General features: G+C 37.3%; 1 protein-coding gene across 1 annotated transcript in view; it reads left to right on the plus strand.

Moving 5' to 3' along the window:
- The window catches only part of Asb4 (ankyrin repeat and SOCS box containing 4), a 47916-nt gene extending 42811 nt beyond the window's left edge, over positions 1 to 5105 (plus strand). Inside the window, exons 4-5 of the mRNA XM_090332350.1 lie at positions 3580 to 3693; positions 4917 to 5105. Of these exons, the coding sequence (XP_090188476.1) occupies positions 3580 to 3693; positions 4917 to 5105 (303 nt within the window). The remainder of the gene's footprint in view (positions 1 to 3579; positions 3694 to 4916) is intronic.
- The last annotated feature ends 21312 nt before the right edge of the window (positions 5106 to 26417 follow it).

Raw genomic sequence — 26417 nt, forward strand, 5'->3', positions numbered from 1 at the left:
CTATTGATATAGTGTAATTTATATTTCATGTAAAAATATTTCTTATATAATACATTAAACATGTAAATTATAGTATAAGACATTATATATAACATTTATAATATGTAATATGTACTATACAAAAATGTAAGACTATATCAATATAGCAATACAGATATTACTCTTAGCATTTTCTTCTTCTTGTGTCTCCTTTTATTGTGGTTTCTGAAGCTTTCTCCACTTTTCTATTTATGTCCATTCAGAGGATGAGTGAGCCTCACAGCTTTTTCTGCATAGACCTCCATAGTATACAAATCTACCTCTCTGCATACCATTGAGAACTTACTGATGAGATCCTCTTGTTCATTATCTGTCTGGTCCATAGTTTGCATGATCTTCCAAGTCCTCTTCCTATTTGCTTTACAATCCTTTTTGTTCAGGATGTCAGCTTTCCAAGTGGCGCTGTTCATATTCCACATCTGAACAGTGTGAAGCTCCACTTGCTGTTTCCCATAATTGTTACTCAGCATTCTCTGGGACTAACACTGACCATACCTGAGGAGCTTCTGAGTATCCGCTACCTTCAGCCTGTCATTGCTCTCTGCCCTTGATGAGCTTGTTTTCCTCTTTGTGCATGATGCTCAAGGGACACCGGATGATCTTTAAGTTAGCCTTTTACTGTTTACTGACTTATATTGCTCCCTAACTCTGAAATATCTGTGTCTTCTTGGTTCAGCTAGGTTGTAAACTCCTTAAAGACAAAAACAGGTCATAAACTTCTCAGAATTACCTTCATAGTACCAAGTGCAGTGCTCAATAAAGACTTCCTAATGGAATGAATAGATTGGCTATAACACTTGCTTTTTAAGAGCATATACCATCCTCCTATTGCCTGTCAAGGTAATGCTAAGATCTTTCTGATGGCATCCCAGCCAGCTCCATTTTACCTGCTCTTATCCTTAGCTTTTTTCTTACTTGAATTCTCTCTTTAGTCAGTCAGATCTGTACACTATCAATATACATATACAGACACAGACACACACACACACACACACACACACACACTCACACACATGCTCGTGTGCGCATATGCATGCATGCATACATACTCACTTAGCTGAGTATTAAAACAATGAATCTTTTTCTCAATTTTTTTGCCTGAGTATTGAAGCTATTAGGTACTTATAACCCTGCCTTGCAAAATGTGAGAACCAGTAAGTGAAGAATGAGGGAAGCTGAGTAGCCCACGGAATTAGCAAAAATATTTCTTTGCCAATGCCTGGCCTCCTTCCAATGGTGGAAAGGTAAGCAGATCTCTTCATTTCACCCCTCAGTGCAAGACACTTTAGAAGGACTCTGCAAAAATTTTGATGTATGCCCTCTAACATTAAAGGTGATAAATGAATGGACACATAACTGAGGATGAGAAAATTTAAAGGAGCGATTCTCTGACTGGAGCTGTTGTCTAATGGTAAAAGAGAGAAAGAATATTAAAAACCTTGGTGGTTGAGGAGAGTTTTCTTTCACTGAGGATGGAATAGCCTCCACAGAGCATTGTAGGCCAATTTGGACAGCTTGTTGGGATCGGTTTTAAGTGAAATCTGGCCACTCTCAAAGGACTGCTAAGATTGGAACATTTGTGTAGAGAGAAGATGGAGGAGTTCTAGTGGAAACAAAAACTTCTGAAGGCATGAAGGGGTGAAAGAGAGTCATTGTCCTTGTCAAAGAGATGGGTATTCCAAATTGGAGACTTCTCTGTAGAACCAAAAGTCTCCCTATGACAGGAAGAGACTAGAGATTTCTTCTGCTTTCTTCTCCCAGAAAAGTCTAGGGAGAGTGCAGGGAGAGGAAACAGAGAGGAGAAAGTGAGTAAATACAGAAGCTTGCAGAGATGTTTCTTCTCACTTCAACAACCTAATTATCCTACCCAACAATTCCATTCAGTTCCAACATTAACTACCTGCATTTAGTGTCAGATCCCACAGGGTACAGCCTTGCTCCCATGAGACCACCCTTACTTTAGATACCAGCTTCCAGTAGGGTGGTTTTGTTTGCCCCCATTTCTGTCAGGCTGCAAACAAATTTGAGGTTCCTGCTTTTTCAATTTGATAATTTGGATTAGATAATTTGTCAGAATGACTCTCGGGATGCAGGGAAGTGCTTTAACTAGGAGAGATAGTTGGTTAACTTACTTTAAAGGATTCAACTCAGTAGCAAAGAATCACAAAGCCAAGTATGGAGGGCAGTAAAAACAAACTTCTATTATGCCTCCTGGAGCAAAGTGTGCCAACGATGGAATGTTTTTACCTTCTTAGAATCTCCCTGATCTTTATGGAAATTTCAGTTCATAGACATGATTGATCAAAATCATTGATGCTTGAATTCAGCTTCCAGTACCTCTCTCTCTCTTTTTTTTTTTGAGTGGAGAAATAATGGTAGAAAATTCCAACTCTCTTAATTAAGGCTTGGAAGGGGCTTGTTAAGAACAATCAAATATGCTCCTTTTGCTCTGGGAATTCCAAAGGTTTTGCAGGATCTGAAGAAGAAACAGGAGACCAAGACCAAAAGCAATTTCTTATTCCATCCACTCCCATGAATCCTCCCTCCAAAACAGAAGCTCCCAGCTTAAGAAAGGCCTCTTTTATGTGAGAGAGGACTCTTGAAACAAAAGTTAGAGTACAGTTACTCAATTAACACAGACTTGCTTTTTGTTACATTGTTCTTGTATCTAGAATGATTGGAGCACTTGTTACTATGAAAAATAGAGTAAAAACAAGTCTGGGTCCTGTTGTGATGAGGTAGCGTGTCAGGAATAGTAAAGAAAGTTTCCAGGGAATAGGTTTGCATTGTCAGGAGAAAGAGGAAGAGTAAAGCTGTTTGATTAAAGCTAGTTTCTATTCTATTCACCTTAAAGTACCCAGGTGTGGGTATGTCCAGGACTGAAAACTAACCTTAGCTTTCCCCTCCCCTCCCTCTCTCACTCACCACAAGCTATCCTGACCACCAGTTCCAATCTACAAAGATCTCCATGAAATTTCTGTAGTTCCTTTTTCAAATTTTATACTTCACCTTTTTTGTTTGTAGACAGGATCCTCCCATAGAAGCCAGCCTGGCCTTGCACTTCAGCTCTCCCCAAAGGCTGGGGTTATAGGTATATGCAAGTTGTCTAGAAGGCAAACACTTTGGGTTCCTACCTTCTTCCTCAGCACCTTATTTTTATGGCCTATAGATGATGAAGCTAAATTTGTACAATTGTATTAATCTGACAATCAACCGTTGGAGAGGGGGGATTATGTATTCAAAGGTCTGAGCTTTCTTAAAAATCACTTCATCTCTCCAGCGAGCCTTATAGGTCTAGAAATTTATTTTCCATTGTTGTAGCTTTTTTTTTTTTTGCATGGGGGCGGGGAGGAATGGGGTCTTTCTATAGGCCAGTCTCAAATTCATGGACTCCTTTGACCATAGCTTCCAAAGCAGCTGAGGTTATAGCTGTGAAATGCCTGACCATGGTCTACAAATTCTTGACGTCTCTGAGAGAAGCACACATGGATTCTGTATATTCACTGAACAACAACAACGAACTTTATGCTTCCTCTGCAGGTGATCCAGGCTTGCCATTCTTGTCCCAAAGCGATTGAAGTTGTAGTCAACGCCTATGAACACATCAAATGGAACATAAAGTGGAGAAGAGCTATTCCTGATGATGACCTGGAGGTAAATAATTCACTTCCTATGGTTTTCATTACCAAGAAATGCTAGACTGCCACACAAATACAGAACGTTTCCATTTAAAATATTGGTTTTGAGATGCTTTGAAAGCCTTTACAAATATAATGAGAAAAAGAGTTATAAAAAGCAGGTCTGAGAGTATATAGTCCTGTCAAATACTTGACATATGGAGCCTCTTGAGGAAACTGTAATGGCAAGTTGAATATATAGATAGATATAGATACAGATAGCAATTTTCTTTTCTGTCAATTTAGATAAATTAAATGATAACATTTGAGTCTCCTCAGATAGGATTTTTTAAACAGGAAATTACAGTGTTTATGTGGATTTTAACTTGCTTTTAAATATCTTGAGGTGATTGTTATTAAGAAGGAAATACAGTTTTAAAAACCCTGAAGTAAGTCATACTTTAGGGTCTTACTTGGAGACTTATGGACTTTGCTGCTTCTGTAAATCAGTCCTTTCATTTAATTTTTATTTTTGTTAGTCATGGGGCTTGAACTCAGGGGCTGGGCCCTGTCCCTGAGCTTTTTCATTCATGTCTATTCTATACCATGTTGAGCCACAGTGCCACTTTCAGTTTTCTGGTGGTTAATTAGTAATAAGTCTCATAAACTTCCTTGCTGAAGCTGGCTTCAAACTGAGATCCTCAGTTCTCAGCCCCCTGAGTTAGCTGCAATTACATGCATGAACCACCAGTGCCCATCTAAACCAGTCCTTTCTACCAAACATCTGGGTCTTGTGTTTAGAAACTCAAAGTTCTGTCTACCACACAGAAGGAATCAAACAAGGAACACAAAGTTCCCTAAGCTTAGAGGCCCATCGTTTAGTTGTGTAATTCTTAATTATTAGCTACTTTCCTTTAAAAGTTACTTAAGCTAACTGAATTTCAATACTCCTCCATTCTCATATTTTAATATATAGGTCACAACAGATGTATAAATTGTGCATAATAATATGCAATAATATATGATGAATTTCATATTGTTATTTAGATTTCTATTGATCCTGGCAGTTCACATAAGAACATTTTATATTTCTGTTTCTGGGTTGTGCAACGTTGTGCTATTTTCCTTCCATTTTAGACTCAACGAAGCGTCCCCTGTATGTCAAGCAGAAGCCAAATACATCACTTTTTTGGTTTTTTGTTTTTATTAATGTAAGTGGTGAGGCCTTCGTAACTTGCCCTCTCCTGCCTTCCTTTTCAGAAATACTGGGATTTTTACCACTCTCTCTTTATGGTGTGCTGCAACACTCCCAGGACCCTCATGCATCTTTCCAGATGTGCCGTTCGAAAAGCGTTAAACAACAGATGCCACAAGGCAGTTCCTTTGCTGTCCCTCCCATTGTCATTGAAGAAGTACTTGCTTTTAGAGCCAGAGGGAATCATTTATTAAACCTTATGAGACAGCACTTCCCAATCTTAGATATTTAAGTGGACTTGCTGGGTAGACACACTTTGCATAATTAAAATGGTACTTGGGCTGATGATGACACTTTAGGGATTTCAAAACACTTTACAAACATGTCATTAATCCTGGAGAATCATGGTAAGGGGAAATAAAAGTGTAAAGTGAGTTAAAGAATTTTCAAAGACAAATATGCAGTCAGAAGGTTTGGATATCTTAGTAGTAGCTAATGTGTGTAGTTCGTTAGGTGTCTGACCTATTTTATAGAACTTTTCATATACTATTTCATCTAAAATGGGACCCACATTTTCTTATAACCAATATCATTCTCTACCTTATCAGTTATAAGTTTACATTACTGTTCAGTTTGCAATAGAGCAGGTTTTGTGCATGGCCTCTTCAACTTGATGTTGCCCCTCCGCTGGCCATTTAGCAACCTTTACTGTCATTAGTTTTGCAGACTCCTGCTCTCCCAACCAAATTCCTTCCCCTTATTTTTGTGAAGAATGTCCACATACATAGTCAAAACAATATCTTTGAGTCCAAAAAGAAATGAGAAAAGACCCCAGTCCACTTAATAGAAACAGACATGTCAGCCACACACTGATTGAGCCAGAGACTGGAGATGCAAAGATAAGTCTATTTTGACTTCTGACCCCCAGAGTCTTACCATTAAGCCAAGGATCCAAACATATAAGCAGATGACTGCTGTATGAATTGTCAGGGCAAGAGTACAGGTGCAGACTCGAGTTAGCGCTTACCTTTTAAAGTTGTGTTTTTGAAGTGAAGAGTGTGATTTTTCTTTGAAGCATGAAAATAGTGAAGAGATTGCATAAATAGGGGCATCTTCCACTATAGTGAGGGCAAATGTGCCTCTGTTTCTCCAAACATCTAGCTATTGATTGATTTTACTACAGTTCCTTACTAGTACTTCCTCAGACTCTGAGAAAAAAGTTACACTTTCAAATACTCTCCTGTAATTGGCAAGGACATTTAGGAAAATGGCCGAAACCAAGTAAAAGAGGGGAAAAACTTGGTTGATTACTTTGGCCTTTTTATATAACTGACTGACATTTCTGAGTGGCACAGCTTAAACATAAGGAATGCATTGCTAGTGATAGCTAGTTTGGGGAAGTAAATTGACTTTTTGAAAATGAGAAATGTAGAAATATAGGGGTATTAATTGAAGTTGTTATTTAGTGCTTTGCAGAGAAAATAAAACAAGCCAGATTGGTGGCTAATGCCTACAATCTTAGCTACTCAAGAGACTGAGATCCGAGGATAAGTGGTTCGAAGCCAACCCATGCAGGAAAGTCCCATGAGACTCTTATCTCCAATTAACTACCAGAAAACTGGAAGTGACGTGATGGCTTAAAGTCATAGCATGCTAGCCTTGAGCAAAATAGAGATAGCACTCAGGCCTAAGTTCAAGTCCCATGACTGACAAAAATAAAAGGTAGATAGTTTGTTGTGGGCCGACTTGTTTGTAAGGCCAATGTTGCTTAATTGTCTTATTCTTGCTGATCATTTTAGTTAAATTCATTGCCCTTGGCTTTGCTTCTTTAGAGGTTAAAGCAGAAGTAATGAAGTGCAAAATAAATATGCTTAGTTGTGAGTAGATTTCTTTAATTTGTATGTTCTTCCTTCATATATAACCTTGGAAGTCTGAGTGTTGAGTAGTCATTAGATTTGAATATGCCATTAGATTACCACTAGGGTATGCTGCTGGGCTGGGATTCTCTTGCTCCCAGAAACGTAGAAAAAAACCTTGGAGGGAGACAGTCATCTTTCTCTAACAGTAGAACTCAATAACTTTCAAGTTCTCCATCATGAGATGTTCCTTCAAAAGAGTAATGTGCCTGAGAGTTGGAGGCAGAGCTCAAGTGAAAAATGATTGGCTTCCAAGGAAATGGCCCAGTATTCAAAAACCAGTACTGCTAAATATATGTAGAGTAGTTTGCTTATGGAAGAGATAGCACATATGAGAACATTTGAGAGATAGTAAACTTCTCTCCATCTTTGATAGAATGCTGGAAAGGAAAAAATGTGACCATCTACAGACTTAGAAATAAGAGATGATGTTACTCTCATAGGAAAGGAAAATATTTCTCAATTGGTTTACTTGCATTTAAACATTAATATTCTATCCTAGAATACTTGGTTTCTTGCTTTGAATTGCTTACTTGCGGATTTACAGTGATCTTTCCTTCGTGTCTAAACTTTTATGTAAAGAACTAAAATAAAGGACTTTAGTTTCCCTTCAACTTTGTGAGTTGTTTATTTGTCAGTAAGATGTTTTTCCCTTACACGATGATGCTGAGTTTTCAGCAATGGCACTAAAGAACTCACAGATTTCACTTCTTTCTTCAACATTTACAAAATATCAAAAAAAAAAGAGAAAGAGAACTCAGAATTGGATCTACAAATGCATAATGCTTTCATAAGCATGCAAAGGGTAAATGCGTTTTAAACACAAATAAAATGCAGCTTCCGGCTTTAGAAGCAAGGATACTTTCATGACAATAACACATGCCCCAACGCATTCCCATCCACTTCTCACCCTCTGCCATCCTGGGGTTTTTCATTTCCCTTCATTCTCACCATCTATTCAACCCTGAGCAAAGCATCAGAGATACTTAGTTTCTCGTGACAGCTTTGTTACTTTCTGGAAGAACTTTTGGTAAATAGACATCTAATGTCCTGAAGAATAAAAAATAATTTCTGTTCTAAAAGATAGGCAAGTTATACATTTTGATAGGAGAGAAAAGACCACCCATCCAGCTTTCTCCACCTCTCAGGATCCACACACTCCTGTGTTCTGTTTTTTAATCATTCAGTGTTGCATCCCTACTTGTTCTTCCATTCTGAGCCCAGTGGGTTCTGATAAAAGCACGGTGGTCAGAAGATGATGGGAGGGATAAGAAAAGTCACAAACCATTTGCAGTGAGTTATGGATGTTAGAAAAGACAGCTGAGACTTATATTTTTATTGCTTATCTGATTGTGGAGAACTTACCAAATTCTAAGTTGATGCACTTTCCAAACTTTGAAAAAATAGTGCAGAGATTGGCTCATTGTCTTTGGGATGTAAACTTCGTAGGTTATGCCTAAAGGGCCACAAAGCTGGTATGTGAGTACTACTGTGCTCAGTATCTGTTTCCAATGCTTGTCTGTCTGGGCTCACACCCTAACTCCCATTTTCAGATGGCATTTCCTCAGATGAATTGCGCACAATATGAGGAAAATGATGCACTTGCTTCGTGCCTTACTTTTCTTATTTGCAACATGGGTTAATTGTAGTGTCTCACAGCTTCAATAGGATTGTTCGAGGGTTCTGCTGTTAATGTAGTCCAACAGAACAAAGCATTGTAGACAGAAAATATTTTATTATGAATATTGCTATCTCTGTTACTATCATAATCATTACTAGTCAGGGATTTTGGAAAGGCTAAGTGGGCCAAATTATGGAAGGGAATGAATCATGAAGAAGCAACCTTGGGAACTGAATATTATTATTATTACAAAACTTATGTTTTTCCAACTTTAAATTTTATGGTAATAATTAGCATAGTTTCAAAACATTTTCATGATTTTAAAATTGTATATATTTATGTCATTTTTGTACACTCTAACTTATTATTAAGGTAGTGTACAGAGTGTTTAAAGTTATATGTCAGATAAAGAGTACACACCTTTTGAATAACAAATTTCTTACCTCTTGTCCCATCATTCTGTCCTACCCTTTATCCTCCAAAGTCAGACAAATGAATAAACGGCCTAAAGGAAAAGAAAACAAAAACAGCAAAAAAAATAAAACCCTTTTGCCGCTATTTCCTGGAGTTCATTTTGATAAATATTACTTTATATGATTAGATGCACATAGCTACAGCACCTTTGTGTTTCCTAAGAATATCCTCCCTTGGTCTCACTCTGTGTGAATGCCTAGAGACCTGTATAATTTATCATGCCCCAGGGTATTTTCTTTTTTTTTTAACTATATAGTGTGTTCACTTCTAGCTTTATAGGCACATTCTACTTACCACAAATGTGGGAAACCATGAAACCTATGTTTCTTTGGGTCTGGCTCACTTCATTTAATATAATTTTTTTCCAAGTCTTTCCATTTCTTTATGAATGGTACAATATCATCCCTGCTGATGGATGAGCAGAATTCCATTGTGTTTGTATACTACATTTTCTTGATCCATTAATCAACTGTGGGACATCTGGGTTATTCCAGATCTTGGATATGGTAAATAATGATGCAATGAACATGATTGTGGTGGTATCTTTAGTATGGCCTTGTTAGTCATCTATTGGATAAATGCTCAGGAGTGAAAGTGCCATGCCATTGGGAAGCTCTATATTTAGTCTTTTCAGCAACCTCCATATTGCTTTTCAGAGTGTTTGAGCATGTTTGTTTTCATGATTTTTAAGACCAGATAATTGATTTTTACTAGTACCGTCCATTCTTATCCTACACTAAATAAATGAACAATTTAGGAGTTTGAGATCTGAAAAGAAAATACATATACATGATATTAGTTAACCTTTCTCATGTAGAAAACTCCAATCATATTGATTTATTCTTGAGTTGAAGATTGATCATAGCCTTATATCTTCTTAAGTATCAAAAGTAAAATAGTTTTAAAAATTGCACTAAACAGGAATAGTTAAATGAGCACCGCTGACCTGTACCTATATTCCCAGCTGCACAGAAGCCTGAGCTCTGAGGATCATGGTTTAAAGTCAGCCTTGGCAGGAAAAGCCACAAGAAACTCCACTAGACTCTGATCACTAGCCACTAAAAAGAACCAAAAGTGGAGCTGTGGCTCAAGTGATACAAGTGCTAATCTTCCCAAAAAACACTCAGAGACAATACCTGTATCGTGAAATCAAGTCCCAGGTCTAGCACTTTTTGCCTCTCTGTCTCTGTCTCTCTCTGTCTCTCTGTCTCTGTCTCTGTCTCTCTCTGTCTGTCTTTCTGTCTCTGAATCTCTCTCTCTGTATCTCTCTCTTTCTTACACACACACACACGCACACACACACACACACACACAGGAACATATGCATGTATACATGCACAAAGATTCTTATTATCCATAGCATCAGAGAATGACAGTATTGAAGCAAAGTTCAAAATTTGGGCTTTTAGAACTATACAATTATCAACATGGAAGTGTTTAAACAATGAATGGTTTATAGGAGCCAAGATATAATCACAATTCTTCAGGGCCCCTGAAGGTTCCAAGGCTGTTGGAGCCAGATGGACAATGACAGACAAGATGAGCCATCAGGGAAAGTCTGGGCATGAGCACATTGTTTCTAAATAAAGTTACTGATACAAGTGTTAGTATCATAGTGAGGTCTGGGGAACACATAAAGACTGTAGGATTCAAATAGTCTGGACTTTTATCTTGATGGTGCCATTTATTGGTTTTGTAAACTTTAGCCAGTGTTTTAACTTAAATGTCATATTTGTTCTCTTTCATTTATTTTATTTTTCTTGTGATGCTTGGAATTTAACTACAATCATACTGAATGCTAGTCAATCACTGTGCCACTGAGCTGCATCCCTGGTTTTCACTTTATATGTGTAAGTATTATTGAATACCTGATATCTAAGGCTCATTGGGAATGAAATGAGAAATGCAAGAAATCTCAAAGAACAACTGTGTATAGGATGAAGCCTCAACACATACTGAAATGGTACATGATACATGAGCAGCTGTGTGTGTGTGTGTGTGTGTGTGTGTGTGTGTGTGTGTGTGTGTTTTGGAGGTCATGACATAATTCTCAGAGTCCAATACACAACTTTGTTTTTTCACTGCACTTTAACTGAAACAATATTTGACTGGTCCCAACTCATTCTCTGAGGCAAATATTCCAAGCTGACTTGTAAATGATTTTCTGCTTGAGGTAATGGGAATATAATTTCTCCTGTTATGAGTCAGAGCCAAGGAATTACCAGAAGCTATTATTTCTAACATGCATCCTGGAAGAGAACTAAACATCAAAGTTTAAAGCAAACAATTCCATACCAAATTCAAATATATCTGCTCTGTCCTTCACTAGAAAAATAATCTAGGCATAAGGAAGATCCCATAGCCACTGGTTTGTAATATAGTCTGGAAAGAACAACAAAAATAACAATATCATTGTAGTCAGTTTCTCTTTGTGTAGCTCTGAAAGAAACAATTTTGTTAATATTTCCATTCAGGTTCCTACTTTCCTTCCTTCCCCATTATTCCTTCTTCTTTTTGTCCCTTTTGTGTTTCTAGCCTTCTTGTTTTCCTCCTTCTCCTCCTCTCCTCCTCTTTCTTTCCTTTTTCTCTTCCTCTTTCTTTCCTTTTTCTCTTCCTCTTCTTCCTTTCCTGCTGCCCCTTCTTCAATTCCTCCTCTTCTTTCAGTGTCTGTATAGGATTTCAATGTGAGCAATATAGATCCCTGCTGGTACCTTTTGGAGACTGTCAACAACTGATGAGACAAGCAACTATTTAAGAAGTAATGTACTCACTACCCTCTAATGTATATGAATCTATATGTTACTCTGACAATAAAATATAATAAAAATTTAGATGCATAAATTTTACTCATAAGCCATTTTTTTGCCAGTTCTAGGGCTTGATTGTAGGACCTGAGCACTGTCCTTGGGCATTCTCAAGGCTAGAGCAATACCACTTGAGCCACAGCACCATATCTGGCTTTCTCTATGTATGTGTTGCCAAACAATTGAACCTGGTTCTTCATGCATGCTAGGCAAGCACTCTGTCACTAGACCAAACTCCCCACCTATCATGAGCCATTCTTAACCTAGCAATTTAAACATTTGTTTCTTTAAAAAAATATTTGCTCCCAACTTAAATGACACAATTGTGAAAGAGATTGTTTTCTTTCTGGCAATAAATATAGATAAGAGATAAGGGCCAAACCAAAAAAAAAAAAAACAAAAAAAAAACTATGAGATAGGTAATAAGGACAAAAGCTTCCAAAATGAAGCAGGTATGGTTCTACCTGCCCCCCATTCAAGCAAAGAGATCCAAACCCCTGATCTGGGTAACAGATACCCCATATGTTCATAGGCTCATAAAGTTGTTCCTTTGGGGTAAAGCACTGAAAAATCACTTCCTGAAATAAAAGCATAATAATTAGCCATGTAGGCTTAACAGGGTCAGGCACTGATTTTTCTCTACCACTTAATCTCTGAGGTTGTTTCCACCTTGATCACCAGGGCAGGAGTTGCCTCATAGTTGATGGGAAGCAAAGAAAACAATACTTTGATCTTGCTCAGTACAAGGTCAACAACCTGGATCATGGATATTGAACCCAGTGCCTTGTTTATGTTAGCCAAATGCTTTTCCACTGAGCTATACTTCCAGGCCTAGTTTTTGGTAAATTAATAAATTATAATTAGTATTCTAGTGCCACACTAATTATTTTTAAGCTGAATTCTCAGTTTCAACAGGTACCTAATTTGTAGACACATGCCAGACAAGGCTAAACTCACACACATGACAAACAAATGAAGTGTACATGGCACAGTCATTCATTGACATTCCATTAGTACATGTTACAGAACACTTACACTGGTAGATACTTTCCATATCTAAATAAGTTAACAGAGGCCCTTTATATTTCGATAGTATGTTTTTCAAATCATTCATAATAATTTATGTCCTATACTAGAATGGGGCTGCCTAATTCATTCAATATAAGCTGCCTTTGTATGTTTAGCTGCTCTAATTATTGCAGTAAACATTAAGTGTTACTTAAGTTTGCATTGTCCCATGTGGCAAAAAGTAGATATTCTATATTCATGGCAGTAAATATTAGATATTATGATGTTCCACCATGTTAATCATGAGGGAATGCAATGACTAGGTTGACACATTATCAGTTTCTTGGCATTAATAGGCAAGAGGAAACTAATTTGTGATTTCTGAGTTTCATTCTCTTTGTCTTCTCAGTCTAAGGGTAGACATTATGCAATGTGAAAGCTGGAAGGATATTAGTAGGCAGATGATAATTATCAGCATGGTTTTTTCTTCTTCTTCGATTAGGAGAAACAGAATTTTAACATGTATTCAACTAATTTATACAGTTCCATATATATGTATATATGCAATTATATATGTATGTATAGGTACTTACAGTTTTATACAAATTGTATAGTTACTGAATAGCCTGTATATATATATATATATATACATAGTCAAGTGCTACGTAATATTTTAATTTCATAATGGACTACATAAGTAACATAAGTTCCACAGAATTATAATGAATTTAGCTTGGTACTGGTAGTTTTTGCCTGTAATCCTAACTACTCAAGAAGCTGAGATTTGAGGACCACAGTTTGAAGCCATCCTGGGCAGAAAGTCTGTGAGACTCTTCTTATCTCCACTGAAGTACCCCAAAACTCAGAATGGAATTGTGACTCAAGTTATAGAGTTCTAGCCTTGAGCAAAACGCAACTCAGGGATAACATTTAGGCTTTGAGTTCAAGTCCCAGGGCCAGAATAAAAAATAAAAATAAAACTATAAGAGATGGAAACTTTCACTGAATGATTAACCAGAGGTGATATCTGGTCATAATACCAGGCAGTGCTCATATATTAATGATGATACTATTGCATACAAATCTACTCCCTGGCCAGTTGCATAAAAGTACAGCACATGGTTTCATAATGTTAACAAAGAATACTACATATTTTATTATTGTTTGAGAGTATAGTCTTCTACTTATAGAAATAAAATTGGAAGCCTCTGGCAGATTCTTCATGAGATGTACCAGATGAAAGCATTTTTACAGGAGATTATGGCTCCATGCCATTTACTGCCAGTGGAAACCCACTAGTGAGGGGTCAGTATGATGTTAAATAGTGCAAACATTCTGAAGTGAAGTATTCGTATTTTACTTCTGTCAATAATCCATGACAGCCAAGCTCCAGTGGCTCTCACCTAGCTACTCAGGAGGCTGAGATCTGAGGATTGTGGTTCAAACCTATTCTGGGCAGGAATGTCCATGAGAATCTTATCTCCAATTAACCACCAGTTAACCAGACGTGGCACTGTGGCTCAAAGTGTTAAAGTGCTTAGCCTTAAGCAGAAGAGCTAAGGGCCAGCATTCAGGCCCTGAGTTCAAGCCCCATAACAGACAAAAATATGTATATTTATTTTATTATAGATATATAGTATTGATTGTTGAGCATTTTTGTCAACAATTGGTGAGGTTATTCTTTCTATTTGTGGTTTTTAATGATAAGTGCATCTTGACACATTTTTGAAGTTTCAATTTACTTTTCTCTGATAACTAATATTGTTAAACAGCTTCTTATTGGCTAAGATGGTTCGTTTTTTTTCAGCTTCCCTGAATGAGAGCCACCTAGAAATTTGGCAAAAAATTCATCGCTGGGTGTGTCTGTGAAAGTTTTTTTTTCTTTTTTTTCCAGAGGTGAGTGATATGTGGGTCACTGAAATGGGGGAAGACCTTTCTTGAGTATGAGTGGCCTTGTCCAATACTCTGGAAGCCAAAACAGCAAAAGGAGAAAGAAGCCACACAAACAATGGCTGGATGTTTCTTCAGTGGATAGTGTTTTGCTGTTGTCTTGGCCCAAGAACATTTGGCTCTACGTTCTTCAATCTTTGAAGGCAGACTAATAATAGAGACTTTCAAGGGAGTCCCAGCCTCTGACTACAGCTGCATCTTTGTGCCCTCTTTTTTTTTGAAACATCCAACTTCTTAGATACTGCAGCTATTGGTGTTTCAGAGCTCCAGCTTACTGACGAGGCTGCGTCTACCCAGCCTTTGATCTGGTAGATCAACCTAATAAATCCTGCCTTATAATTACACGTACATTTCAATAACACTATTTCCATGGAGAAGCCTGATTAACACATTTGCTTTCTAGATATTTGTATATCTTTAGTGAACTCCTGTTGAAATAGTTCCTAATATGTACCCTTTGCATCTCAACTCCTTACGTTTGCTAGTCATTCAATACATAGTTGTTACATGAACAGATGTCATATTTTCTATCATCAGTGAGTATTCTAAAATGATTATTAAGTATTTACAAATTACCTGGCATAATTAATATTTGATAGTGAAAGTGGCACTTCTACTTTAACTGTGAGGAAATTTGATTAGAAAGGCTTTATGACTTGATCAATAATTATATACATTTTCAGATAATTGTAGGGGAAATGAAGAGGTGTCAAAAATCTTACTAGGTGAAGTAAGTCAGGAACAGAGAGACACACATTTTCTCTCATACGTGAAAGTCAGATCTAATTACAGACATGTACGAAAACATACACAGGGCCATGTGCACATATTCACAAAGAAACCAACTGAATTGTGGTATACGAAGTAACTTTTTTGAGCAATAACTGACAAATGAACAAAATGAATACCAGGAAGTGTAACATGTTCTCTCTGAAGGGATTGGAGCTTAGAGAGAGGCAGTCAGACAAATAAAGAGAGGAATGGTGGGTGAATACATACATAATATTGAATGTATATATCTGAATATGAAACCTCAAGACTTGGAATGATCAGAGTTGAGATCTATGTAGAAGAATGATACAATGTGTGACATTAATCAAGATGCATTGCTCGTATCTGCTTGTATTTGTTTCATATTTTGAGTTTTTATTTGTCATCAGTAGTTTGATCAATTCAATATCAGATTAACAATTCAATGTTACTTCAGTCCTTTAATTATCAAATGGTAAATAGAATGATGCTAATTACCTTATGAACTTTAATGCATTCAATTCTCACTACAATATGAAGAAATTACTATCATTTTACTGTTTAGCAATTAAAGAGCAACACAGAGAAGTCATGCAATACACACTAAACAGCTAAATGATTCAGGATTCAAGCCCAGTTTCTCCCATGCAATATCTGCACTCTGCATTTTGCATTGTCTTTAAACCACTGTACTCTGCTGTTTCTTATAATAAAGTTAATTTTTGGCTATTTTGAATGTGAGGGGCTTTTGTAATAGAATGGAAAAATCCAGCAGAATGCTCAGCATTGTAGCTCATACATGAATTCCTGCTGGTTAGCAATCAAGGACTGGGCGGATTGTAGTTTCAGGATAATTAGCGCAAAAAATAAAAGTTAGTGGAAGCCCATCTCAACAATTGAGCTGCTAGTGGTTCAGTTCTGTCATCATAGCTATGTAGATAGAAGGAGCTCAGTAAGAGACTGGCTTGGATAGAAACACAAGACCCTATCTGCAATATTACCTAAAGCAAAAAGGCTTAAAGACTTGAATGGAGAGAGCACCAACTTAATAAGGCTTTGAGTTAAAACCTTATAGAAAGAGACAGAAAGAGAGAGAGAGAGAGAGAGAGAGAGAGAGAGAGAGAGAGAGAGAGAGAGAGAGAAAGAGACAGAGAAAGAGACAGAGAGAGAGACAGAGAGAGAGACAGAGAGAGAGAGACAGAGACAGAGACAGAGACAGAGACAGAGACAGAGACAGAGAGACAGACAGAGACAGAGAGACAGAGACAGAGAGAGACAGAGACAGAGAGAGAGAGACAGAGAGAGACAGACACAGACACAGAGACAGAAAGAGGCTGAAAGGAGAGAGAGGGTCTGAAAGAGAGGATAGAGAGAGGAAGGGAGAATGGGAGAGGGAGAAGGGGAGGGGAAAAGGGAGAGTGAGAGCAAGTGGAAGAGGGAAAGGGAGAGAGAATTTCAAATGGAAAGTGTGCAGAAAGCTGGTGAAGTCAGTAACTATAGTGCAAGGCTGTAGTAAGAGAGATATAACATGACCAGGAGTGGTTAGTGATGAGTACATTGGATGAAGGAAGAAGACCAGCTAATTAGTGATATGTCCCATAGTTTTCTGAGCTACCTTGTCCATAACAACAAGTCTAGAATGATTCTTCAAGGGTACCCTGAAGATACTCTACAATATTTTGACTACAGTTTTCTATTAGAACACAGGTAGACCTCGATTGTCTGTGCCAAGTCTTGGGAGGTTTTCCTAATGACCCCTTTTCTATTTACTGGAAGTGCCAGAAGCTCTCATGGGGGCCTCTCAGGCCAAACTGCTCAGATTTCACTGTTCTGATAAAGGACTGTGAGGAGATGAGTCAGAGCCTCTAACCTGGTATGGCAGCATGGGTGTTAATCTGTGTTATCTTAGCTCCCACATGGTGAGTAATCTTGGAGAGGAGTGTTCCTGCTCGGAAAACAGGTGCAGCTTTCCAAAGGCCTCTGTGACCCTAACAGAAGGTTAGTTGAAAACACATCTATATTTATGCTTTGCCACTGAATATTTTTATCAGGATTTAGATGTTCTTCATGTTCCTGAAAATTTTATTTCTGTCACAATTGCATAGGCTTTATAACTCATCAGCAATGTACCCTGTTTGGACCCTGTGATCAGCCAGCTTTCTCCTGACACTCCAGAGAGACAGTTTGTGACAGAAAGCAATCAAGTGGGCATTGCCGATTGGCTGTCCATACAAACATGTTTTCAAAGACCTTTATGCACTCAGAGGAGAACTCACTGTTCTCTCTGGGAAGCTGCCAGTAACTTATGAGAGAGTCTGATCATTGCCAAGAACAGACACTTTTAATCTCTCTCTGCTTACAGACATGTAGTGCTTAGCTGCCACACCCCTCTTTCCTCCTCTTTCCTCCAAAACCAAGTCTGCAGAGTGTTTCTCTGCATCTTCACTCCTTGGTTAGTGTTAAAATCGTTACTACAGGCCACCATTTCTCCAGCAGCTTTGATCTTGCTATTCAAAGCCAAATGTCAATATGCTGCTTGTACTTTCATTTACTTTGCATCTCCAAGACTCAGATCATGGACCTTTGAAGTAGAGCCCAAGGAGAATGCCCATCAATCTTTCCTGTTTCAAATAGGTGAAGAGAGTTTGAGTTGCTGTTGCCCTCTATTAGCTTTCAGCTCTAGCTTCCTCAAGGAAGGCAAAGATTACTTGAAATGTATGTAGCCAGTGCAGGCAGAATGTAGAGAAAAGTCAACTCTTCTCTTAAAGGTAGTAGGAACCTTTCTACCTCTTATCTAAGGACTTCCAAATCTTTGCTATCTCTACCGTGGTCCAGCTCAGAGGCTAAATCTTTCCTAATGTTTCTTCCTCTATAATAATTCTAGGTAAGAATCAAACCGTAATTTTTAGGTAAATATTCTGAAAGTACATTTTTCAGATACTACTTAGTGTACAGGTTCTTGTTTCCAAGATATTTCTTTTTTTTCTTTTTCCCATATATTTTTTTATTAAATTTTTTTATTGTAATTAGTAAAAGGGTTACATGATATTTGCCAGATAGAAGGTGTATTAATTCACATATATTGATACCCTTTCACATGTCTTGGTACCCATTTCCCTCCCCCCCCCACACCCCCCACCCGTCTTGGTTTTCCCCCCTTCCCTATCAAATTTCAAATATCCAAATACAAATAAATTCAATATATCACATAACAAAGTGAGATACTATACCAATATGAGATAACCAAGGGACAGCAAAGGAGATGAGAGACAACATAGTACATTAAGGACAACAATCATTCATTATATGGCTTTTGTTTCACTATCCTGGAGGTCCTTTCAATTAGCTTCACATTATATGGCCTTATGTATCAAGATTTTGCTCTATTGCAAATCTCTGCTAGTAGAGCCCAAGGTTTCTACTGATTATGACGAATGAGGGAAACCATTGAGCCTAAGTTCCTTTGAGTCTGGCTTACTTCACTTAATAAAATTTTGAAGTTTGAGGTTTCTACAGGTACTATTTGTAGTTATTTTTTTTCTTTCAGCTTATTCCCTTTTGTTATTGTTTTTTTTTATTTCTGTACCCTTTGTCTTGTATATGTTTATCTGATTTGAGGAGGGGAAGAGGAAGCACATAAACTGTGGGACAAAGGATAAACCAATTCAGCAGTGATATGCACTAGGCTCTATGCTGGAAATGAACTATACAACACGGGAGGAAGGCAAGATATCAGGAGGGGAAAAACTGAGAGAAAATGTGGGAGGGGGTGAGACTGTTCAAAAAGTAATATATTCACTACCAGACTTATGTAATTATAACCTCTCTGTAACACACTTTCACAATAAAATTTAAGTAAAAATAAATTCCTGTAGGTAAGGAGTCAGTTTTTATATAACTGGAACTAAGAATCTATAGCAACTAAGAGATGGAAGATTTCTTATCTATTCTTATGGCTGATTAAGCAGTTGAACCCAGAAAAGCTCAGGGGAGACTGATTTCTGTCAATGTTAAGAAGGCTGCCATGAGGGAAAAATCACTATGCAAGACATAGGAAGCAGAACTCAGGCAGGATAAGAATTTCCCATACTAATTGGTTTTACATGTTTGTGGGTGTAACTGTCACAGTACTATATCCCAATACAGAAATGTGGGGTTCACTTAAAGATATGTCTAAATTCAAGAGGCCTTGTCACAGGACAGGACTAAGGTTGTTACCACCATTAGGATGATGTGATGACACTGTGTAGGCAATGCTTTTTAGCCAATGTTTTTGAATAGAGTTCACTATTTTTAAGCATGACTATGACATTTTTATTCATATGATTTATTCACCCAACAGATATTTATTGAGTTCTGTAGTGCACCAAGCATAATGGTAAATGATGAGAATGCCCCAGATATTATAGTTATGATTTACACTACTTTTTTCTAAAGCATAATGATGGATATGTTGCAGAATAGTTCACAATAACATACTAAGAGCAACTCCATTTCCCCCCCCCCCCGCTCTATCAAAATTGATCACATAACTGGGAAGTTAACTAGGATTTGTTAAAAGGCAAATTCGTTCTGTCTAGTCACCAATTTTGAGAGCACTAATAAACTCTACAAAGCCAGCTTGTGAAGAGTTCGGTGCTGCCTCCTTCCACTCTCCCTTTCTTAAGCCAATGAAATGGACCATGATACAGATTTGTTAAGATTAGGTTGAGCTTGTAAGAAGTTGAGCCTCATATTTTATTTTTCAGTTAGGTGATTATTTGTGTAATTGATCTTTTGAAGAGTCCTTTTTTTTCTGCTTGAGCAATGGGAAAAAATATAAGAATAGAATTCAGAGTATTTTCTATTTTCATAATGCAGTTATATACTTGTATTCATGCTTATAGTTCACTTAAAATGCTGACTACAATGTAAAAGAAAAGTAAAAATCACTGAAACTAAACATTTTATGTTTGTACATACATAAAATGTTCAAGCCTACAGGATTAAATAATGTTTAAATGTCAAAAATGCATAGCATCTTAATATGAATTATCAGGAGGAAAAAATGCATAAAATGTAAAAAGTAAATTGAAGAGTAGAAAAGTGAAAAGTAATCCTGAGGATTGAAAGTTAGTAAAGGGTGAGTTAAGATTTATATTCTATTCATAAACTACTTTGCCAAATGGCAACTCCTTTGTACAACTTAAAGGTAATAAAAATAATCAATAGAGGTTTGAGAATGAATAGTGTCCATCAATACACAATTGGATGGAAATCTTAGTTTGGGGAAAATCCTTTGATCACCATAAAACCTTTTTAATATTTTCTGGACCCAGAAATAGTGAAGAGATACATAGGAACTAAGTCCAAATATTTACCTCCGTATGTTTTACTTGTAAATATTTCCATGTCCCTGTGATAAAATAAAGATGGTTTTTCAGAAAATTTTATCAAAAAATCTAATATAGGCTATGTTGTTCTTGTTAATAGGTGTAATTTTTGTTATTTTAGGTTCAGCTTAAGCACACTAGATGCTCAGTCCTTAGCTTCTGCCATGAAACTGCCTTTGTTCAAACCAAACTGATCAGACAAATAAGGAGTTTCCATCACTAACACATGTCTTAACTTTGTTAGCCACCTGATCTTGTTGGAAGAAAGTCTTGTCTTGAGGTGAAATCTTTGTTTCTGTTAAGGGGAGCAGGGAGTGTTAAGGGGAGCAGGGACTGGTGCCATCCAGAAAGAGTTCCCCTGCCCCATTGTAGAAGGTCGACAATGGTACAGCCCAGCCACCTTGACCTCCCCCCCCCATGAGGAGGGATATCTGGTACAGCCTAGCCACCTTTGCCCTTCTAGGAAGGGCCAACCTTGACCTTCTCCCCACCCCTCATGAGGAGGGATATCCGGGCTTGGGTGGGGAGGGGGCCGGCTTTGTGTGGAGACCTTTCCAATTTGTGAGCCAACTCCAACTAAGGTGATAGGTAAATTCAAACACTGGGCTGTAACCCTATTGGCTACCTGCGTGTGGCCGGAGCTGGCAATGGTCCCTCTGTGTATGTAACTATCCCATTGGCCACCCGTGTGGCCAGGTTCGACTGCATGGGTTTTGCCCTTAAAAACCCTGCGTGAGAGCCGCTCAGGGTCACAGTGTCAGCTCCCGAGTCTGCACTGTGTCCCTGGCCGGTCAGTTCACCATCTACTTCCCCAATAAATTCACCTTTTTATATGAGACTGTCTCTGTGTGGTGGACTCTGGTGGGATGTGGAATCCCCTCCTCTTGACCCCGTAACAGTTTCTTGTCATTCTCTTTTAGGGAGGCTTGCTTCTTGTATATTCAGGCAAAGTAGAGCTAAAGTGAATTTGATCTGTGAAAAATCTGGGTTAGTTTTTCAGTCTTCTTCATTTACAATCCCAGAGGGCTAGAGGGATCCAAAGGCTTCTGTTTGCATGTTGAGTTTTACTCTCAACATACAATAAAGTCATATTTCCCTGGTCATTATTCTTCATTTGAATGAAAATCATTTAGGACATAGTCTTTCCTATGACCTGTGGAAGAAATGCCCAGTGGTTCAAAACTATTTGGCAAACTATATACAAGGTAGATACAGATATACATACAGGAAAAAATGTATGGGCAAAATCTGTGAATATATGACAGATAGTATATTATTAAATTTGTGTTATAGATTGTTAGCAGGAAGACAGAAACTGTTTTATTTTTTACATTGCCTCTAGGTACTTTTATTTTTTATTAAAGAATTTAATAACATAGATTTTCACATCACATTTCAAATGACGTGTTTAACAAACAAGTATTCAAGGAGGGAATCTCTGTATACAATCACTGGCACTTAGATTTTAGAACATAATAAAAATTAAACTGAGGGTTTGTATGTCATAGATACATATTAATCTATGTAATAAAACATTATGTCTGTAGAATCATAGATTTTTATGTCTATGTAGTTGTGTTTATATTTCCAGTATCATGTCCATAGCATTGGGTATGCAAATATTGAGTCTTGCACTGTTTGAATCTAATAGCTACATATTAAGGATACCATGCACCTTTCGGTCCTTTGGTCTTGACTTGTCTCACTCAACATGATTCGCTCTAGATTCATCCACTTCTCTGAAAATGCCATTATTTTACCTTGTCTGTTGGCTATGTAGAATTCCATTGTATATATGTATATATGTATGTATATATATATATATATATATCACATTTTCTGTATCCATTCATCTGCAGTAGGGCATCTGGATTTTTTCCATCACTTGGCTATTGTGAATATTGTGAACAACATAGCTGAGCAAGTGTCCTTATCATATCTTGGGTAATGGTGTTCAGGATAGATGCCCAGAAGTGGTATGATGGGATCGTAGGGAGAAGACAGAAATTTTTTAAAGGGACTTTTCAGAAATAATTCTGTAAATAATTCTGCTATCAAATTCATAAAATACAAAAATAATAGTATCACAGTAAATATATTAGATTTCTGATATTTACTCGACCAATAATATCTATGATCTGGAGATTGTAGAATGTTGAGGGTTGAGATTTTGGTCACTAACTAAAATGGTCTTCTCTAGTGGTGCCCTGGTGTCTCACACCTTTAATCCTAGCTACTTAGGAGGCTGTGAGATGAGGATCACAGTTTTAAGCCAGTCCAGGCAGGAAAGTCCATGAAACAGCTATCCCCTATAAACTACTAGAAAACTGGAAGTGGCACTGTGGCTCAAAGTAGTAGAGCACTAGCCTTGAGCAAGAGTTTATGGACAGTACTAGCCCCAAGTTCAAGCCCCACAATTAAACAAAAAAATTATCTCCTCAGTAAGTTTTTGTTAATATTCTATAGCCCTTGCCTTTTTAGAGTTTATCTATTTTTTTGTACATTTCAGTTTTATTTAGCCACTTGACCAAATGTCATTGATAATGGGTTTTCACTATTGCCTTTTAGATTCCCTTAATACACAATCATATTAGCAAAACAAGACAATGTATTTTCTAGTATTCATACTAATTATATTCCCATTATTTTTATCTGAATCTTGTTTGAATTCTGTCATACTTTAGACTTTATATACATACATACATACATACATACATACATACATACATACATACACACACATCTATCTATCTTTTTTTTTGGCTGTGGTATTAGGGATTGAATTTAGGCATCATCAAACACTACTTATCAGGGCTTTATCAGAGTTTATCTATTTTGATTTAAAGCATATATTTTGATTTAACATATGCATATATCATCAGGTTCCTTCTTAGGTGTTCATAACTTGATATGAGTTATTTATTAGTTAAGTAGTTAAAAAAGGATTCAATACAAGTCTTACTCTTTTCATCTCTTGAAGCAGAGACAGTTGAAAGGGCAGTATTTGTAAGGAGGATAGTTAGAACTTGGTGCTCTGATTGTCCCTGTGTGTATGTGTATGTATCTATGTTTGTATGCATGCATAATATGTATTTTCCCTTAGGAAGGCAAAGTGGGCTAATGGATTCAGATTGGAACTAGAAGACAGACATTTAATTGACTTCGACCACATGCATGTAGTTCACTACTGTTCATATTTCAAAGCACTTGTATTAAGGGCATCTGAGTAATTATTTCTTTAACAGAGAGAAAAGAGAGTCAATTTTCTTGCCACCTTGAAGAAAAAGGATAAAGCACTCTCATGAAGAATAAATAAGTGAGGAAAGTCTTAAATAAAAGAGTCACAAATGTATGCAGAAAACAGCAGTGAATGCGATAACCAAAGAAACAGTAAGTAAACTATGGCGGTCTGTGATGAAGAATAATATTTTAAGAGATTTTGAAGAAAAGTAGGATAAAGTAAATTTGTCATCTGACCTTTGCTCTGAGCAAATATGTTGGACTTAGATCATGTCCTAAGAAAAGTGCTTGACTTCAATCTTACAAGAACTTGTGTGATTTGTAAGGTGCAAGTCTAGAATAGTAAGAGTGAGGGGAGGGATGGGGAGAAGGGAGGGAAGAAGTGAAGACAAGAAACAAATGAAAATTCCTGTGACTGAATTCTGGTCACCAGAGACAGAGACAGAAAGAGGTAAGGGTATAGGAACAGGTCTGCAGATGTCCTTTCTAAATTATATTTGACTTTCTAAAGTTTCCACCTGTTATGAAAAACAAGTCTCTCAGTTGCAGACAAAGTCTTTGATGTGAGCTTTGGAGGAACATTTGAGATACAAATCATGACACAAGGTCAGTATCAAATCCCAGTGTCTTTATAGCCTAAAAGAGGTTGGGGGTTAGCCAAACTCTAGGGATTTTCCTGCCTTTAATTATATGAAGAGTTTCTTAAAACTTTTAGAGAGGTTTCTATAAACATAAACTTAACTATAGTATTTTCCTAGTAGCAGACTTTTTTTTTTAATGATTTTTCCTTCTCCTTTGGAGATGAAGAGGAAAACTAAAGCTTTTCTAAGCTTTTCTTTAAAATTATTTGCTTTTGTTTCAAAGATAAACAAAATCTTATGCTGAATTAAAACTAATTTCCTGGCATCTTTATTTTCATAAAATATTTAAAAAGAAAGTTACATTTACAAAATAAGCAACAACTTAGAATTTACAGTCAACACTAGGTAAACACTAGGTAAATCATAGTGTAGTTTTCAAACTGGTAGATTTGTCTAAAAATCCAGGTTAATTCACATCACTGTAGAAAGCAAGCCTGGTACTGAACCCAGTACATTGTATATGTGCGGCAATTTCCCTACCACTAAGCTATAACTTCAGCCCTACTGAGAGTGTTAAAAGAATTTGAATCTGTTCCTTTGTTCTCATTTTTTTTTCACATAGTTCATGTTGGGTTATGTGTTTCTCAGAAATACACTGACCTTGTCACCCCTCGCTGGATTACCCCAGCTGTTGTGATTATCAACATATTTGGAAATCAGGTTAAGACTGGACCATTAGGATGGGTTGGGATCTTATAAAAGAGAAGTGTGGCCAAAGAAATAGAGGGATAGAAATCTTGATTAATTAAACAACACTTGAGATGGTGGAAGCCAGAGCTAGGCAAGGGATACATTCTTTCTTACAAATGTGGAAACATCAACTTTTCTGTTACCTTTATTTTTTACTTCCTCCCTTCAGATCTGTGAGACAATAAGTTTCTGGAGCATTCTTCTGGCAGCCCTTGTACATACTGTTGTAAGGGAAGAACTTCATGGTTCCCATCCCATTACAGGAGTTCCAAAACTTTAAAGTATGGAAACCAGTACTTAAAAATGTAACTAGTCATTCTACAAATATGTAGATTCAGTGGGAACAAAGGTAGTAAGCATATCTGAGTGACTAAATAGATCTGCTACTCAAAATTTTCAAAACTGTGTTTACTTCTTTATTTATGTCATTATCCCCAATCTGAATTTATTGCAATTGGTTTTGGGCTACTAGAAATATTTTTCCAGTATTTGTTTCATAAAACTTCCAGTTGTTAGCCAATACATTTGAGTGTTTCCTAGATGACAAACTCAAAACATACAGTCCAAATCATCATGCCACCTAAAATAACCCATAATTCTAAAATGCTCATGAATTTTTTTTGCCAGTCCTGGGCCTTGAACTCAGGGCCTGAGCACTGTCTATGGGCTTTCTCAAGGCTAGAGCTCTATCACTTGAGCCACAGCACCATTTCCATCTTTTTCTATATATGTGGTACTGAGGAATCAAACCCAGGTCTTCATGCATGCTAGGCAAGTACTCCACCACTAGGCCAAACTCCCCACCTATGCTTTAAGGGCATCCTTCTTTCTTTCCTTCTTTCTTTCTTTCTTTCTTTCTTTCTTTCTTTCTTTCTTTCTTTCTTTCTTCCTTTCTTTTTTTCCTTTTCTTTCTCTCTCCTTCCCTCCCTTCCTCCCTTCCTTCCTTCCTCCCTCCCTCCCTCCCTTCCTTCCTTCCTTCCTTCCTTCCTTCCTTCCTTCCTTCCTTCCTTCCTTCCTTCCTTTCTGCCTGCCTTTGTTTCTTTTGTCAGTTGTGGGGCATGAACTCCAGGCCAGGTTGCTGTCCTTGAGCCTCTTTGTGC

Source organism: Megascapheus bottae, chromosome 5 (assembly GCF_031878675.1).
Source record: "Megascapheus bottae isolate mThoBot1 chromosome 5, mThoBot2.hap1, whole genome shotgun sequence".
Classification (NCBI taxonomy): Eukaryota; Metazoa; Chordata; class Mammalia; order Rodentia; family Geomyidae; genus Megascapheus; species Megascapheus bottae.